Raw genomic sequence first — 18,855 nt, forward strand, 5'->3', positions numbered from 1 at the left:
TGGGTTTGATCCCTGATTGGGAAACAAAGTTCCCACATGCCACATTGTATGACCAAAATAATAAATAGATTAAAAACTATAAAAGCTTAAAATGGAAACTATGTAATATACTTCACAGTGTTCATAGTCTCATCACCAACATAGTTTTCCTGGAAAGTACTGCAGTTGATCCAGAGTGCTTTAGGTAGGTTTATGAAAAATGGAGGGAGGGATTTTTTAAGTAAAGAAAACTAAAATTCCAAGAAAACTAAAATTCCATCCATCCAAGTGGCTTTATAAAAATATTTCTAATAGATTTTAATCTTTAAAAAAAAGTAGTCCATTCTCAGTATCTAGAATTTTTACAGTTCTTCTTAGATGGCATTTCAGGGAAAGAAAAACTTCTTCCACTCAAACTGTGTTACATATACTGTTTTTTGACTTTACAAATATTAGGAAAAATACTCTGGAAAAAAGAAAGCAAGAATCAAAGAGTATTACTTGTTGTACATCTGATAGATAAATATGCTCTGAGAAGCACATGTCAGATCTCATAAATCAAGAGATATAAATTACTTGCAAAATGTGACCAACTTCATGTCATAAAGAACATTAATTACATTAAACAAATTATGTTGTCTTTGCTGTATTTCTAACATTTACCCACATCCTGGCTAGCTTCCCTGGTAGCTCAGCTGGTAAAGAATCCACCTGTAATGCAGGAGACCTGGGTTTGACCCCTGGGTTGGGAAGATCCCCTGGAGAAGGGAAAGGCTACCCACTCCGGTATTCTGACCTGAAGAATTCCATAGACAGCATAGTCCATGGGATTGCAAAGAGTCAGACACAACTGACCAACTATCACTTTTACTTTCTTTGGCTACATCTCAGATAATATACAGGTACATTCCCATAGAGAGAGGAACCTGGTGGGCAACAGTCCATGGGGTTGCAAAGTCAGACACAACTTAGTGACTCAACAACTTTGCTAGAAAGGCAGAACCCTAAGGTAACTTGCTCTAAAATAAGAGATACCAAGGGAACATTTCATGCAAAGATGGGCACAGTAAAGGACAGAAATGGTATGGACCTAACAGAAGCAGAAGATATTAAGAAGAGATGGCACGAATACACAGAAGAACTTAATGACTATACAAAAAAGATCTTAATGACCCAGATAACTGCAATGGTGTGATCACTCACCTAGAGCCGTACATCCTGGAAGGCAAAGTCAAGTGGGCTTTAGGAAGCATCACTATGAACAGTGCTAGTGGAGGTGATGGAATTCCAGTTGAGCTATTTCAAATCCTAAAAGATGATGCTGTGAAAGTGCTGCACTCAATATGCCAACAAATTTGGAAAATTCAGCAGTGGCCACGGGACGTGGAAAAGGTCAGTTTTCATTCCAGTCCCAAAGAAAGCCAATGCCAAAGAATGTTCAAACTACCTCACAGTTGCATTCATCTCATGCAAGCAAGGACTTCCCTGGTGGCTCAGAGGTTAAAGTGTCTGCCTGCAATGTGGGACCTGGGTTCGATCCCTGGTTCAGGAAGATCCCCTGGAGAAGGAAATGGCAACCCACTCCAGTATTCTTGCCTGGAGAATCCCATGGACGGAGGAGCCTGTTGGGCTACAGTCCACGGGGTCGCAAAGAGTCGGACACGACTGAGCGACTTCACTTTCATTTTCATGCAAGCAAAGTAATGCTGAAAATTCTCCAAGCCAGGCTTCAACAGAATGTGAACCAAGAACTTCCAGATGTTCAAGCTGGATTTAGAAAAGACAGAGGACCAGAGATCAAATTGCCAACATCCACTGGATCGTCGAAAAAGCAAGAGAGTTCCAGAAAAACATCTACTTCTGCTTTATTGACTATGCCAAAGCCTTTGACTGTGTGGATCACAACAAACTGTGGAAAATGCTTAGAGATGAGAATATCAGACCACCTGACCTGCCTCCTGAGAAATCTGTATGCAGGTCAAAAAGTAACAGTTAGATCCAGACAGGGAACAGTGGACTGGTTCCAAATTAGGAAAGGAGTACGTCAAGGCTGTCTATTGTAACCCTGCTTATTTAACTTAAACGCTCAGTTCAGTTCAGTCACTCAGTCGTGTCCAACTCTTTGCAACCCCATGAATCGCAGCACGCCAGGCCTCCCTGTCCATCACCAACTCCTGGAGTTTACTCAAACTCATGTCCATTGAGTCGGATGTATGCATAGTACATCATGAGAAATGCTGGGCTGAGTGAAGCGCAAGCTGGAATCAAGATTGCCAGGAGAAATACCAGTAACCTCAGATATGCAAATGACATCACTCTTATGGCAGAAAGTGAAGAACTAAAGAGTCTCTTGATGAAAGTGAAAGAGGAGAGTGAAAAAAGCTGGCTTAAAATTCAACATTCAAAAACCAAAGATCGTGGCATCTGGTCCCATCTTGATGGCAAATAGATGGGGAAACAGTGGAAACAGTGACAGACTCTATTTTCTTGGGTTCCGAAATCACTGCAGATGGTGACTGCAGCCATGAAATTAAAAAACACTTGCTTCTTGGAAGAAAAGCTAAGACCAACCTAGTCAGCATATTAAAAAGCAGAGACAGCACTTTGCCAACAAAGGGCTGTGTAGTCAAAGCTATGGTTTTTCCAATAGTCATGTACAGATGTGAGAGTTGGACCATAAAGAAAGCTAAGCATCGAAAAACTGATGCTTTTGAAATGTGGTGTTGGAGAAGACTTTTGAGAGTCCCTTGGACTGCAAGGAGATCAAACCAGTTAATCCTAAAGGAAATCAATCCTGAATATTCATTGGAAGACTGATGCTGAAGCTGAAGCTCCAATACTTTGGCCATCTGATGCGAAGAACTGACTCATTGGAAAAGACCCCGATGCTGGGAAAGATGGAAGGCAAGAGGAGAAGGGGATGACAGAGGATGAGATGGCTGGATGGCATTATGGACTTGATGGACATGAATTTGAACAAGCTTCCAGAGTTGGTGATGGACAGGGAAGTCTGGCATATGCTACAATCCATGAGGTCACAAATGTTAAGACACGAGTGAGCAACTGAACTGAACTGAAATTAAGTCTTACTGTGCTAGTAACTCTCTGCTCTTCTCTTACAAATAGCCAAAGAAGGAGATTTTACAGTTTTGTCAAGATTAGCTTTTGTCTTAGCAGAAGTTTTCAGAATGTTGAGTTAAGCATCCAGTACAACTAAATAAATATTTAACTATGATTGATGGCTACTTTTTCTAATTAATATTGCTTTGATACTGGTTCTTTTTGTTTTAAAAAAAATGTTCATTGGAGTTGAAGAGGATACGTTTTAAACTTCTAAATCCAGGACTTAAACATTCTCTTCTCCAGAAGAGAATTGAATGAGTTAATCAATAGTAAGAAAAAGATTGTCCCACACGTCCTGTCTGATCATTAGCAGTGTCTAAAGCAGTGGTGGTTTCCACTCTGATGTTAGCCACACGAGGCTTAACCTCAGTCTTTTAAAATGCGAAGAACTGACTCATTGGAAAAGACCCCGATGCTGGGAAAGATGGAAGGCAAGAGGAGAAGGGGATGACAGAGGATGAGATGGCTGGATGGCATTATGGACTTGATGGACATGAATTTGAAAGCCTTGTGCCAGCCATGCCAGTGGTCGCTCGTGATAAAATTCTCTAAGGTTGTGACTTCCCTGGTGGTCCAGCGGTTAAGACTGTGCTGCCAGTGCAGAGAATGTGGGTTCAGTCCCTGTCGGGGAACTAAGATCCCACATGCTACATGGCATGGCCAAAAAATTGAAATAAATAGAGGATACATTTTGACAGTCTCTCCAATTCTATTTCGCATGGTTTGACATATTGCCACATTCCTCCTATTGCTGTGAAACTTGCCCAGTCGTGTCTGATTCTTTGCAACTCCATGGACTGTAGCCCACCAGGCTCCTGTGGATGGGATTCTCTAGGCAAGACTGCTGGAGTGGGTAGCCATTCCCTTCTCCAGGGGACCTTCCCAACCCAGGGATCGAACCCAGGTCTCCTGCATTGCAGGACAGATTCTTCACCACCTGAGCCACCAAGGAAGGTTCCAGAAGTTCTTTATAAACAAACCCGGAGAAAAACCTCCACGTGTTTTCATTATTATGAGATTTTAGGGTAAAGTTCATAACCAGTTAGCCACAGAATTTCACCCAAGAAATTATGAACCAGTAAAAAGACTACAAGCCAGGAGCTTCAGGAAAAGCCATATGTATGATATTCAGCACTCAGTGTAATATTCAGAAAGAATAAGAAACTCATAAATATTCTGTGCGTGGATACATTTAATAAAAATACACATACACGTTCTTCCAGAGAATAATAGATAGTTAAATTTTATTAAAATAACAGGTCAGATGTAAAAACTGACCCCCAATTCCATCCTCCCCAAAAAGTTATAAATGATAAAATACATATTATTTTAAAATGCGAGGTAACCTACTTCACAGAGTGAACTGAATATGATTTCAAATGTTATCCCAGAGCAGTTTGACAAGTAGTGGCTTTTCAAAGTGACGTGTGTCTAATCGAATAAACAAAGTGATTTGTAATCGTGACAAGGTGGACGAGCAATGGAAATACAGTAAGGAAGACAAGAAGGCGAAAACATAGACAGTGACAGGTGTTTGCGCAAGCACCCTGGAACATGGAAATATATATTCTAATGTTCATCTTTCTATTCTGTCATAATAGAGGAGAATCATGGAAGACCGATCGTCCTGAGTAATGACTGAGTGAATCAGATGCAGGCGAGCCATAGGCTGACTTGTAGGATTTTCTGATGAAAATTACAGAACTGGCTGTTCTAGGAAATTATAGTTCCATCACTGTCAAATAACGCAATCACAGAAAGATCTTAGGGATCATTAATGTAGTCTTTGAATATTCAAGGAAAAATGCCTTTTGTCTGTTGTTATGATCAAGCCTTATTTAGATGATTTTCCCTAAATGTGAATAAACTTGTTTTTTTCAGTCCTGATTTCTTTATGTAAATGGGCCATGATTATTACATCACCCATGTAGCAGAGCATTAGAAAAGTAATGGCAGAATTCACCTAAAATGTGCTGAACTGTAAGAGGAACACGATTATTCTGCTTTCTTCTTCACTTTAAAATTATCCCCAAGTGGGAAGAAAAAACACATTCTCAGACTTCCTGTTGGGACTTTCTTGGGATTGATTCTTTTCACAGTATATCTGTTTAAAAAGTATAAACAGCAGGTGGTTTACAGATAATAACATATTGAGAAGTGTCTTGAACGTGTGGAACAATAACAGCTGACCATCCAGTTACATCGTAGCGAAATGCAACCAGTGAACTATGTTTAATAATGGTAAATGAGTAAAATTAGAATCTCCACTCACATGTAGTTTCTCACTTTGAAAATATTTATTTAGGATTTTTTTTTCTCAGCTTTTCGTTGACCAAAATGGAGCAGACTGGCATCTTGCCTTAAAAATTATTGGTATTTTCATGTCTAAAAACAAAACTCACTTTAAATGATAAACTGCCCTTCCCAATTTTGTAATGTCTGAAATTTTGAATAATTACATGTGCATACATTTTCATATCAAGTTGAAGTATAAGTGAGAAAAATGCTGTTTCATAGTATAGTAATATGTTAGAGGTTTGATATACATTTTCTAGCTTTGTTTTCTGTAAAGTATATTTAATCTTTTAAAAATCAGTGATAAACTCCTTAAGAAGAAAGTCATATTGTTGGCACTTATTTTTATTAGTTGGATTCATATGGAATGTTTTCAACATCATTTAACAATTAGGCAAACTTGCTGCCCCCTAAAGAGACCTGGGTTCAATCCCTGGGTTGGGAAGATCCCCTGGAGAAGGGAAAGGCTACCCACTCCAGTATTCTGGCCTGGAGAGTTCCCTGGACTATACAGTCCATGGGGTCGCAAAGAGTCAGACAGGACTGAGCGACTTTCACTCTCAAAGAACATTGTGTAGAGATGGCTGCACACTTGGTTGCGTGCACATCAAGGTCATCTGGAGAGTTTTTAAAAATCTCAGTGCCAAGGCTGCACCCCAGATCAATTGCATCAGAATCCCTCGAGGTGAGATCCTAGCATGAGTAGTTTATACAACTTCCCTGTCAGTTCCAACATGTAGCCAAGTTTGAGAATCACTGGTGTCGAGAACTCAGTTTCTAATTTTTCTTGTTAGACCTTTGTTTCTTTCACCAGACATTCTTTAAACCCATAATGGTTAGCATTTTTTGCTCTCTCCTATATCTTATTATATAATATTTTACAGTGGGTCATTGAATGGAGCTTTTTCTGGTAGAACTTTAGATAAAAGTTTTCCCAGTCCAAATCGAAAAGGCACCAAACTGTGGCTTCTGTACTGAACCTGGTGACTTTTCAACTTTACTCCTTTTATCATAAGAAAAATTTTTATCTCATCCAGGTATCCTATACAAGGGAAACGGGGAGAATCAGTTTATCTCCCAGCAGCCCCCCGTGGTGAGCAGTATCATGGGCAACGGAAGAAGGCGCAGCATCTCATGCCCGAGCTGCAACGGTCAAGCCGATGGTAATAAACTCTTGGCCCCGGTGGCCTTGGCATGTGGGATCGACGGCAGTCTGTACGTGGGGGATTTCAACTATGTTCGGCGGATATTCCCTTCTGGAAATGTAACAAGCGTTTTAGAGCTAAGGTATGTCTCTCCTTATTTTGGGGTTTTGATCATAGTGAAACATGCTTTTATTTTAAAATAATGTTGCATATGGTGTACTAATTTATTTACTTAAACATACCTTTCTAGTGTTTAAAATTCTCCTTGGAAAGCAGTGAAATTCTTGGTTCAAATTTGAAAAAGCCCAATGCATGTATATTGTGCCGTAACTGTATGAAAGAGTGTAAACTAACCTAGTATATAAAAGCTCACTGATTCCAGTGAATTTTCTATACTCCAATAAGCTAGAACTATGGGTTTTAAATTTCTGTAGTTATCTTTAGAAAAATCTTGCGATATAAGTTGTTATACTTTTATTTCACATTGGTTGAAATTAAAGCATAAAATATTTTCCTACAATATTAGGACATAACAGTAAACAAACTAAGCCTGTAGCTTTCAGCTAGAATATCAAATCTTCAAGTTGGGTTAACTCATTAACCATAATGCCAGTAGTTAAAGTTAACAAATTGCTGCTTTTGCTTTGTTCATTTAAGCATGTTTATCAAAATCATTCTGTTCTATAAATTGTTTGATAAGCCTTGACCTACAAAATTCATTCCAGTGTTAGTTCTGCTTAAGTTAGCAATTTTCCATAAAATAACTAAAATCTCAGTATTCAGTTCCTTATATAGAAACCTTTTCTAACTGTGCTTTTTTTCTCCACCTTTTTATCTGCTTCCACCAAGAAATAAAGATTTTAGACATAGGTAAGCATCTTGCTTAAAGGTTATTGTGTATTTTTGGATGTCCTTTGTATGTGTCAACTTGACTCTCTGACATTGTTTTCTAAGCACATTCTATCATGAGAGGAAATTCAGCAGCAGAGAACATCTGAGGAATGAAAACTGCACAAATGAACTATTATGATACAGCATATTGCAAAGCCTATATTGTGCAGTATAATTTGAGAAATATTTTTGAGTTGGCTAACAGATTAAATTTTGTCGCAGAAAACCATTATAATGAGCATCTCTGTGTGACAAAAAAGAAACCTGTAAATTTCAGGTACTGACTAAGCCATATTGAACAGAACAACATTTGAAGCACAGTTGGGAGAGTTTGAGGAGTGTTCGGTTTGACCAATAGCCTGGGCAGATCTGCATTATGGGGCCCAAAGCTTATGAATAAGGGGCCTAGGTTAAAGAAAAAGAACCTTAAGATAGTTTACTTTGGCAAATTTTTTAAAACATAAGATCTCATGAACATGCTGCCAGGGGCCCTTGGACTTGGAAGGAACTTATACAGGGGGAGGAGCCCTAAAGGTTAAGCTTTGCTGACTTCCTGGTAAATTCATTGCTGCTGTAGTTTAAATTGTGTATTTCAGTTCAGTTCAGTTCAGTCGCTCAGTCGTGTCCAACTCTTTGCAACCCCATGAATCGCAACACGCCAGGCCTCCCTGTCCATCACCAACTCCCGGAGTTCACTCAGACTCACATCCATCTAGTCGGTGATGCCATCCAGCCATCTCATCCTCTGTCGTCCCCTTCTCCTCCTGCCCCCAATCCCTCCCAGCATCAAGGTCTTTTCCAATGAGTCAACTCTTTGCATGAGGTGGCCAAAGTATTGGAGTTTCAACTTCAGCATCAGTCCTTCCAGTGAACACCCAGGACTGATCTCCTTTAGGATGGCCCGGTTGGATATCCTTGCAGTCCAAGAGACTCTCAAGAGTCGTCTCCGACACCACAGTTCAAAAGCATGAAATCTTCGGTGTTCAACTTTCTTCACAGTCCAACTCTCACATCCATACATGACCACAGGAAAATCCATAGCCTTGACTAGATGGACCTTTGTTGGCAAAGTAATGTCTCTGCTTTTGAATATGCTGTCTAGGTTGGTCATAACTTTCCTTCTAAGGAGTAAGCGTCTTTTAATTTCACAGCTGTAGTCACCATCTGCAGTGATTTTGGAGCCCAAAAAATAAAGTCAGCCACTGTTTCCCCATCTATTTCCCATGAAGTGATGGAACCGGATGCCATGATCTTCATTTTCTGAATGTTGAGCTTTAAGCAAACTTTTTCACTCTCCACTTTCACTTTCATCAAGAGGCTTTTTAGTTCCTCTTCACTTTCTACCATAAAGGTGGTATCATCTGCAAATCTGAGGTTATTGATATTTCTCCTGGCAATCTTGATTCCACCTTGTGCTTCTTCCAGCCCAGCATTTCTCATGATGTACTCTGCATAGAAGTTAAATAAGCAGGGTGACAATATACGTCAAGGAGTATGACAATAAGTACGTCAAAGAGTCTTGACGTACCCCTTTTTCTTATTTGGAACCAGTCTGTTGTTCCATGTCCAGTTCTAACTTTTGCTTCCTGACATGCATACAGATTTCTCAAGAGGCAGGTCAGGTGGTCTGGTATTCCCATCTCTTTCAGAATTTTCCACAGTTTATTGTGTTCCACACAAAGGCTTTGGCATAGTCAATAAAGCAGAAATAGATGTTTTTCTGGAACTCTCTTGCTTTTTCCATGATCCAGTGGATGTTGGCAATTTGATCTCTGGTTCCTCTGCCTTTTCTAAAACCAGCTTGAACATCTGGAAGTTCCCGGTTCATGTATTGCTGAAGCCTGGCTTGGAGAATTTTGAGCATTACTTTATTAGCATGTGAGATGAGTGCAATTGTGCGGTAGTTTGAGCATTCTTGGGCATTGCCTTTCTTTGGGATTGGAATGAAAACATATTTTCCAGTCCTGTGGCCACTCACTGCTGAGTTTTCCAAATTTGCTGGCTTTAAACCCCATTTAAACTGTATATTTTCCTAAGTTGAGAGAATTAATAGATTTGAGTTTTAAGAAGTAGTGTTTCCACTGACATTATTATGGAGGAAAAGACTTTCTTCAGGGCTCAGAATGAATGTCACTGAAGCAAATATATAGGCTCCAAAGTTTTCCAGATTCTATTTGCTCTGTACACTTAGCTGAGAAGGTACAGGACAAGCTTGTATAATGTATGGGCACTTTTAACTGAGAAGGTTTCCTCAGGACAGCAAAAAAGAAAGGGGGGGGGGGGGTATGTTTTAAAGGAAAGCTAGCAAAAGGAAAAAAAGGCAAGGTATATTGGACATGCTCAATCTAGCTTGGCCATTAAAATAACTAATACAATGATATTGGATAGAAAAGTTAGTGGTAATTAGCGTGAAGTCCTTGAGATGAATAAATCCCTGTGACTCAATTAAACCTTTGTGTAGAGATTGCCAACTAGGAAATAAAAAGCAAAGGTCAGCTGAAAGGTGTGTAGCTGTCACATATCCATACGACCCATAGCCACAGTCCCAAGGCCTTCACCTAAGCTCCCCTGTTGATCTTACCTATCAACTAATAGCCCAGCCACATGCAGAAACTAGCACAGAATTTCTCCAGACTTCTGAGCATGAAAAGCTCTGCTGTTAGAAATATCAGCTCTGCTGTTAGTTGAATATCAAAATTGTTCTGGCCTGGTCTTTTTAGTAACTGTGGAGAAGAGAAGACAAGCTGATGTGTATACCAACTAAATGCGGAAACGCTGGAGGCGATACAGAAAAAAATGATCAAAACAGCCACCTTTTTAACAGGCTGGGCTGTTCCAGGCCAGGCACAGTGCCAGATACACAATGTCTCACACCCACACAGCAGCCCTTCAAGGTTACACAGGAACTAAGAGAGGCTCAAGGAGGTTATGCCTCTTCCCCCGAGATACGTAACTAAGAAATGGGGAACAGAGATTTGAACCAGTCTGAAAAGCGTGTTCTTTACGCTATACCACATCAATTCAGTTCAGTTCAGTTGCTCAGTCACATCCTACTCTTTGCAGCCACATGGACTGCAGCATGCCAGGCCCCCCTGTCCATCACCAATTCCCGGAGTTTACTCAAACTCATGTGCGTTGAATCAGTGATGCCATCGAACCATCTCGTCCTCTGTCATCCCCTTTTCCCGCCTTCAATCTTTCCCAGCATGAGGATCTTTTCCAATGAATCAGTTCTACACATCAGGTGGCCAAAGTATTGGAGTTTCAGCTTCAACATCAGTCCTTCCAATGAACACTCAGGACTGGTCTCCTTTAGGATGGACTGGTTGGATCTCCTTGCAGTCAAAGAGACTCTCAAGAGTCTTCTCCAACACCACAGTTCAAAAGCATCAATTCTTCGGTGCTCAGCTTTCTTGAGAATCCAACTCTCACATCCATACATGACCACTGGAAAAACCATAACCTTGACTAGACGGACCCTTGTTGGCAAAGTAATGTCTCTGCTTTTTAATATGCTGTCTAGGTTGGTCATAACTTTCCTTCCAAGGAGTAAGCATCTTTTAATTTCTTTACACTACACCACATAGTCAGTTTTCATCTGTCTAAGCAGCCAGGTTTCTATAGGCTAATTCCCTGGATTTATAAAAAGCTAGATTTATTTCACAATCATTTGATAAATTATGTAGAACTGTCATCTCTCTAGAAAAAAATCTGTGAGATTAGAGCTACATTATTAACAATACTTTGTGCAATGAACTCATTATGTACTAGCCCACGATGTTTGGCAGTGATGCTCATTGTAATCCCTCTCTCATGATCCTTCTCTCTACAGTATCCCTGCTAAACATGGACTCTTGCATTTGCTTTATGTACCATCCGTGTAAAATACAGTGGTTTAGGTTTTAAATTGATACCCATCTTTATTAAAACTGTGTTGACTGATCACTTACCATGTGCTGGGTTCTTGGACAGATTGTAGTATTGAGATAAAGCCCATGCTCTCAGAACTCACAATCCAGTAGGGAGAAGATGTACCTGTAACAGACTAAATGACATCATCAATGTCACTCTTTGACACCTGATCACATGGCTTGCATTTCAAGAGTAAACGTGTGGAGGCTTCTCTGGTGGCTCACGTGGTCAAGAATCTGCCTGCAACGTGGGAGACCAGGTTTGATCCCTGGGTCAGGAAAATCCCCTGGAGAAGGGAATGGCAAACCATTCCAGTGTTCTGGCCTAGAGAATTCCATGGACAGAGGAGCCTGACAGTCCATAGGGTCGCAAAGAGTCAGACACTACTGAACGACTAACACTTTTTCACTTTCTGTGAAGGGAGAGATTACGGGGAAGTGGGAGTGTGTTTAAGAAAAGTTTCCTGGGAGGTTGATTTGACGCAGGTCTAAAATGAAATCTGCTGACACAGAACAACCAGGAGAAGGGCGAGCAGTCATGAAGAAAGAATATAGAACAAGTCAAGTTACTTGCTCCAAAGAGATGAGTGGCACATGTTCTGAAAGAAACCCAATCCAGCTCAAAATTATGACAACATCAAAGTGACCGTGTTGGTAGTAATGAGATCAGTAGGAAGGCAGGTTAAGGTCAGAGAGCTCAGGGCCTTGATGGCTCTAAGGAGTTGCTCTCTGGTCCTGCAGAGTAGCAGACAGTGGGGAACCATGGTCTGATTTTGAACAAGATAGCAGCATCTCAGAGTGGCCTTTTAGGAAGATGAATCTGGTGTCAGTGTCCACGATGATGTGAAGATCAGTTAGGAAGCTGTTATGTGAAACCATGAGATGCTAGGTACCTGAAATAGTCTGAGGAGTCATGAAGGAATCAGCTGATGAGATAAAGGAAGGCAGAGAGTGGACACAGTGTGTGAGTGATGAGAAAGAGAAAGATGTAGGAAAAATTAAAAAATAAGGCTTTTAAGTTCATATCATCAAACGGATGATAATAATCCTTGACAAAAATTAGGGATTCATTTGCTTAGTAACTAATTCATCAAAATTGATTTAACAAAGCCAAGGTATTTCAGCTCATCAGAGTGTCTTCATTTAGCTTAAAAAATGAAAATTCTTTACAGATGCTTCTTCCTATTTACCTACCAATATCATCTTCCTTGTATCAGGTGATAGAATCCTACCTGGGCTTCCCTGGTGACCCAGCAGTAAAGAATCTGCCTGTCCATGCAGGAGACACAGGTTCAATCCCTGGGTCAGGAAGACCCCCTAGAGAAGGAAATGGCAACCCACTCCAGTATTCTTGCCTGGAGAATCCCACAGACAGAGGAGCCTGGCGGGCTGCAGTCCATGGAGTCGCAAAGAGTCAGACACGAGTTAGCAACTGAACAACAACGAAAGGATCCTACCTGGCTTTCTCCTTAGTCCCACTTTCCTGGCTAGCACCGAAGACATGAAAGACTTAGGGATAGGCGGTAGAAAGAAGAAGAAAAATATGTCTAAATATATAAAGATGAACAGGGAAGTCAGTTGTTAATGATGAAGTAAAATAGAAAAATGAATGTTTCTTCTCCTCTTCCCATGCTTCATAGCATATCAACAGTCTCATTAATTGGACTGAGGGGGGAAATAATAAATATATTGACTAATAAAATAAATATAAAAGTGTTCCTAATATTTTAAAATTCAGAGTATTCTGTCATACCAAACATATTAAGTATTTGTCAGGATATTGTATCAAACCAAATTGTCTAGCTATGCTTGAATTGATATAAATACTAGCCAACATATTGAATTTTTACATAAATGAGAGCTTCCAAAATGCTTAGAAAATAAGTTTTTTTATATATGTTCAACATTTCCCCCTATGATGTTCCTAGTATGTTTGCTAACAAACCCCCTTTGTAGGTAGTAAATGTTAGATCATTCCTGATCCCAATTATTTAAAATTCCAAAACAAAGGAAACTAAATTCATTAACTAATACCAGCCAAGGGGCATTTAAGCATGTAATTCTAAAAATCAACTTTGTGAATTTTATATTACCAATTAAAAGATCAAACAAGTGTCAGTCACAGGTCTGTGAAATTGAACAGATTAAAGTTTAGATAGAAAACTCTAAAAATTTGATTCAGTACTTGTCATTGACTTAATAGTTAAAAATTAAGCAAGAACAAAAATATCACATCCCAAACCCAAAGCCTTGCTTGCAATAATATAAATAATCTTTTGTTAGCCAGAAAATCATAGTTTTATACATTAATATAATTTATACACCTTCAGAAACACTCTGTATTCCAAGGGCTGTGGTACAGTTTCCAACTGAAAAGCGTTATAAGTGTTAATAATATCTATTCTATAGCTTGGGCTTCCCTGGTAGCTCAGATGGTAAAGAATCTGCCTGCAATGCAGGAGACCCAGGTTCTGATCCTTGGGTCGGGAAGATCTCCTGGAGAAGGGAATGGCTATCCACACCAGTATTGTTGGCTGGAGAATCCCATGGACAAAGGAACCTGGCAGGGCCCATGGGGGTTGCAAAAGAGTCAGACACAATGTTAGTCGAATGAACAACTAACATTCTACATACAGCTGGTCCTTTGCAAATATTTCTCCAGTCTAAGAAGGCTGAATTATGACAAAATAAATGAGGAAACCTAGTCTGCATTTACCACTGGATCTGTCTAAATCTATAATCTAATTGAGTAAGACGTAGAAAAGACAGCTTGGATCTAGACAATTCAGGGTAAGTTGAGTCCAGGCCCAGGGTAGCTTGATCTCAGCTTCTTTGGTTTTGATGCTATTGGTCAAAGTCTCAATGTTCTCATAAACCTTTCTGAAATAAAAATCTCAGTTGGTCACCCAAGAAGGCTATTGTATATAATTCTGCTGAACAGAGATTCCCCCAAACTGTGCACTTGGTAAATTTCCTGCACCCTAGTTATCAGCATCTGACAGTTGGCAGTCATCATAGCCTCGCATTTTCACAGGAGATACATCACTGATTTAAAGCTCATCACCCATTTGTACCACCACCCCAGCCTCTCCAGTGCTTTGGCTTTGCAGGAACTTGGAAGGGCAAGAACTAACACCCCCTTCAGAAAACTCTTTGCTTAAATCAGGTGTCCTTGAATCCCAAACACATCCCACACGCTACTCAGAGCTTCTTGCCACCAGCCTGTCAGCTGAAAATTTCCACACTCACTTTTTTTTTTCTTTGAGGGTTTCAGTACAGATCCCCCCTTTTTTTCATTTAAGGGAAACTGGGTCCCAAGAAGCAGCTCTAATTTGCCATGGCAGGCTGCACTGTAGGGAAAGGAGCTCGCTCTCATTTCCTGCTGTTTTGTGGGTAATATTTCCAGAGGCGAATGCTCCTCCCCAGGGCTGCATACGCCTCCACATTTGTTCTTCTGGACAATAGACTTCTGTGCAAAATTAGAGCCTTCACTTGATGGACATTTTTAAAGCCACTGGCAGATAGTGCTTGAATTAGAAAGTTCTGTGTCTTCAAGGAAAGAGATGCTTCAGGACAGAAAGTATAAAGCATCACTTTGGACCTCGTCTTTTTACCGTTCCACTGGAATAAAAGTGATGCCAACAGACGCAAAGCTTATGACCTGAATGTCTATTATTTTTGGACCAAGGAAACTCATGCCCTATAGCTAAAGAGTATACCATTGCTATTCAAGCAGGCGTCTCAGAAATCTGTTGTTTTCTTCTCAAAATGAGGGGCATCGTGAAAAGTATGCATTCTTCATTTACCTTTAGCATCATTCAATTAGAAACCATTCAGACTGCATTGAAGGATCTGCAAGAAGGATCTGCATTGTTTTGGTAGTTTTGACATTACAGAATAATAGCAGGACTAAAGAAACAAATTGAACCTATTCAAGTTTAGAGAATTCTTTTTTCCTGATTTACATGTTCAGAAGGCAAGTTATAGTTTCGTTAACAATAATTATTACACTTCTACACGGGTTGAGTCACAAGGCCAAAGACAGTGCAGTGTACGAGGAGACAGGACACAAGTCAATATTAAGAACAGCTGATGCGTATTGAGTATGTACTGTGCGGTCAGGATTTTACTTGCACTAGTTCATGTCACCCTCTCAACAGCCTATGAAATCTGCATTGTTTTCACGTTTACAGATAAGGAAGCTGAGGCAAAGTTAGCTGGCTTGCTCAAGGTCACACAGTTTAGTGATGAAGCTGATGTTCAAACACGGGCAACGTGGCCCAGAGGTTATGCTCATATTTATATACAGCTGGCAGGAAGATAAAATGTGTGTGTATATGTTTAAAACCAACTGTATCATAATTAGTGTATAATCAGGGAGATAGGAAAGACTAGAGAATCTTTCCAATGTCCTGCCTTCCAAAATAGACCCAGCTTGATTGAGTTACGACTGTGTCACAGCTGTATATATATATATATATATCTGGAAGAGCAACTCTGCCAATACCAGACTGATTATTGGAGGGAAAAAAAAAAAACCTCTACAAAATTTTTCTGAATATTGTAATGATATGTAACTTTTCACCTCAGTACAAAGTAATAAACTACCACATTAAGGAACACAGTATGTCTTAGTGCATTTAAGATTTCAGGCATCAGGACTTCTCTGGAGGTGGTTAAGACTCTGACCTCCCAAAGCAGTGGGCAATGGTTTAATCCCTGGTTGAGGAACTAGGATCCTACATGCCGCAAAAAGAAAAAAAAAAAATTTTTTTTTCCATTTTTGAAGCCAGGTGTTTTTGGTTTGATTGCAAGAGAAAACTGGAGATTTCCCTACAATGAGATGCAAGTAGAATCACTAGAATGTTATACTTCACTGGAGAATTTGTTAGTGACCCCCTTCCCCTGGAATAATCCTTAAGCCCGTCACTCAGGGGGTGTATACTAATGGCTTTGCATTGAACCAAAAATATTTCGAGAGCTTGCTTCTTTGTTTAGGTTGGAAGCATATCGCCTTCTAAAGGTAATTACTTTTAAGATGGCTGTTTAATAAATTGTTACATCCTCAACAACAGACAAGGAAACGAGTCATGTCAGAGATTGGCACCAGTGCTTTTAAATCGTTGTTTACAGTGCTGTTCATTTTCTAGTCATTGATGAGGAGTCTCAGTTTATAATTAGTTTCTCATCATCTGTTTTATTTTGCTTTTAATTTCTGTGTTTTAGGAGTAACTTTTTTTGTGATGTTTCTATATGATCTTTTCTTACAGCAGCAACCCAGCTCATAGGTACTACCTTGCAACTGATCCAGTCACGGGAGATTTGTATGTTTCTGACACTAACACCCGCAGGATTTATCGCCCAAAGTCACTTATGGGTGCAAAAGACCTGACTAAGAATGCCGAAGTGGTGGCAGGAACAGGGGAGCAGTGCCTTCCTTTCGATGAAGCCAGATGTGGGGATGGTGGGAAGGCTGTGGAAGCAACACTCATGAGCCCCAAAGGTACCGACCGGCATTTACCAATTGGAGGATTTCTTTTCATTAAAAAATTAAAAGGTGGAAAATCCAGTTAGTGCCTGATTGTGTTTAATGCTGAGTTAACATTTTCCTCTCAACTATGTTCTGGAAAGCCGTTTCACATCTAGTGTTTTGAAAAGCCATTTAGTGTGAAATGGCTAAAATCTTAAAGTTGATTTTACAATAAGATCAACTGTAGGTTGATTTTACGTGCTTGGCATTTTTTATTATCATACCATTTTTTTCAACTTGTCAAGGAATCAAGCAACTACTCAGTATCATTCAGGTCACATCCTTTTCAGCTTCAGGGAAGTGTCTACATTCTTTCATTGTCCTGGAATTTCTTTGTCGTGAATGAGTCCCAGGGCTCTCTAAGAACCATCACTAAGTGACCCTATTAGCCATCACCCAGTTTGGAGCTACTAAACTTTTGTTTCTATGCCATGGGAAAAAAATGCTTGCTGTGATGAATTTCTGGAGGTAACAGGGGCTAAAAATTCTATGTGACAGAGGCCTCTAGCTTTTAAACCAGTCAGAACTGACTCCTTCTTCATGTATTATGCCATTCATTACAGTGTTTTTCGATTTGAGCCTTTTTTTTTTTTCATTATAGCTAGAGATTGTTATGTGAACACAGACTGGAAAAAAGTATTTGTTGTGCTGAATTATTCATCCTAGCAGATTTCATTGTAACAAGGTCAACAAAACACTAACCTTGGCTTAGATCTATTTTTGTTAGAATAGAGTTACTCTAAGTTCAGCATAACAGAATTTGACCTGTTTCTATAATTTATAGACAGCAACACTATACGGTGTTTATATTTTAAACACACGTATTACCCATATGATCCACATGCTAAGGACAGATTCTTACAAATTTGGGTTCTTTATTACATTTTACATTGATTTGTAATGTTAAAAAATGCCTGTGTTGGATTTTTTTCTAATATGTTGGCAGTCTGCAATCTTACCTCCTGTCTACTGCCCATGTTATTGATGTTAAATGTTGAGTTTAACGAGGACTGTGAGCATTTAATTAAATCATTTTTGAAAGGTTACTAACAGGTACTCTCTTGGATACAGGAATGGCAGTTGATAAAAATGGGTTAATCTACTTTGTTGATGGAACAATGATCCGAAAAGTTGATCAGAATGGAATCATATCAACTCTCCTGGGCTCTAATGATCTGACCTCAGCCAGACCTTTAACCTGTGACACTAGCATGCACATCAGCCAGGTAGTGAAAACATTGCCCCAAAGTGTCTTTTTTCCTTCTGCATGACTTGATTTACAGTGTCCGTAAACTGTGATAACACCATCTTATACACGTGTGTCATGGCAGCAGTCCTTGTGATAAAGTTCCTCCATTGATATATGTCTCCAGAGCTAATACAAAGTTATTTTCTTCTCCAGTTCTGCATTTGAAGAATTCAATGAAATGCAGGACAATTATCACTAAGAAATGCTAATCATTTGTAATAAAATACCATTAAAGCAGCAGCATGCAGATATTCCAAGAACAAAACTGCTTAAATCTCTAAGCTTATAAATGCGAGAGGTCCTTAGGTAGTAGAGAGAACCCCCCCCTAAGATCAGTCCTCAGGGACTTCTGTTTAGAATTAGAAACTTTACTATTGGCCTGATTGAAAACACAAGAGAACGCTAATGTATTCATAACCTAGAAAGCCCCAGCATTTGGTGATTGTTACTGCTGAAAGGAACTGTATTCATATCTCACTGATATCTATTAACTCACTACTTAGAGGTTCATTTGCTGCTTAGCTATAATCTGCAAAATCTTTCAGTGAGCTGCATTTTTAAATAAAATTTATTTCTTCCATTTGTCTCCACTCCAAACGGTTACATTTATTTCACTGTATATGTTTTAAAAACAATTTTTAAAACAGCTTATCAAATTAACGGTCATTTCCCTAAACGGTCTAATTTACTCTCCTGGCAAATGACCCGCAGCTCAGCAACTGGCTAACCAGA

The 18,855-nt window shown here is 39.6% G+C and overlaps 1 protein-coding gene across 5 annotated transcripts in view; it reads left to right on the top strand.

The window, feature by feature from the left end:
- Positions 1–18,855, top strand: part of TENM3 (teneurin transmembrane protein 3) — a 629,396-nt gene that overhangs the window by 562,024 nt on the left and 48,517 nt on the right. For 3 of the 5 annotated variants that reach the window (XM_069573182.1, XM_069573183.1, XM_069573186.1), the window contains 4 exons: positions 6,435–6,684; positions 7,392–7,412; positions 16,615–16,847; positions 17,946–18,100. In XM_069573182.1, the coding sequence (XP_069429283.1) occupies positions 6,435–6,684; positions 7,392–7,412; positions 16,615–16,847; positions 17,946–18,100 (659 nt within the window). The remainder of the gene's footprint in view (positions 1–6,434; positions 6,685–7,391; positions 7,413–16,614; positions 16,848–17,945; positions 18,101–18,855) is intronic. The other 2 variants (XM_069573184.1, XM_069573185.1) reach the window with 2 other exon arrangements.

This window comes from Ovis canadensis, chromosome 26 (assembly GCF_042477335.2).
Source record: "Ovis canadensis isolate MfBH-ARS-UI-01 breed Bighorn chromosome 26, ARS-UI_OviCan_v2, whole genome shotgun sequence".
Classification (NCBI taxonomy): Eukaryota; Metazoa; Chordata; class Mammalia; order Artiodactyla; family Bovidae; genus Ovis; species Ovis canadensis.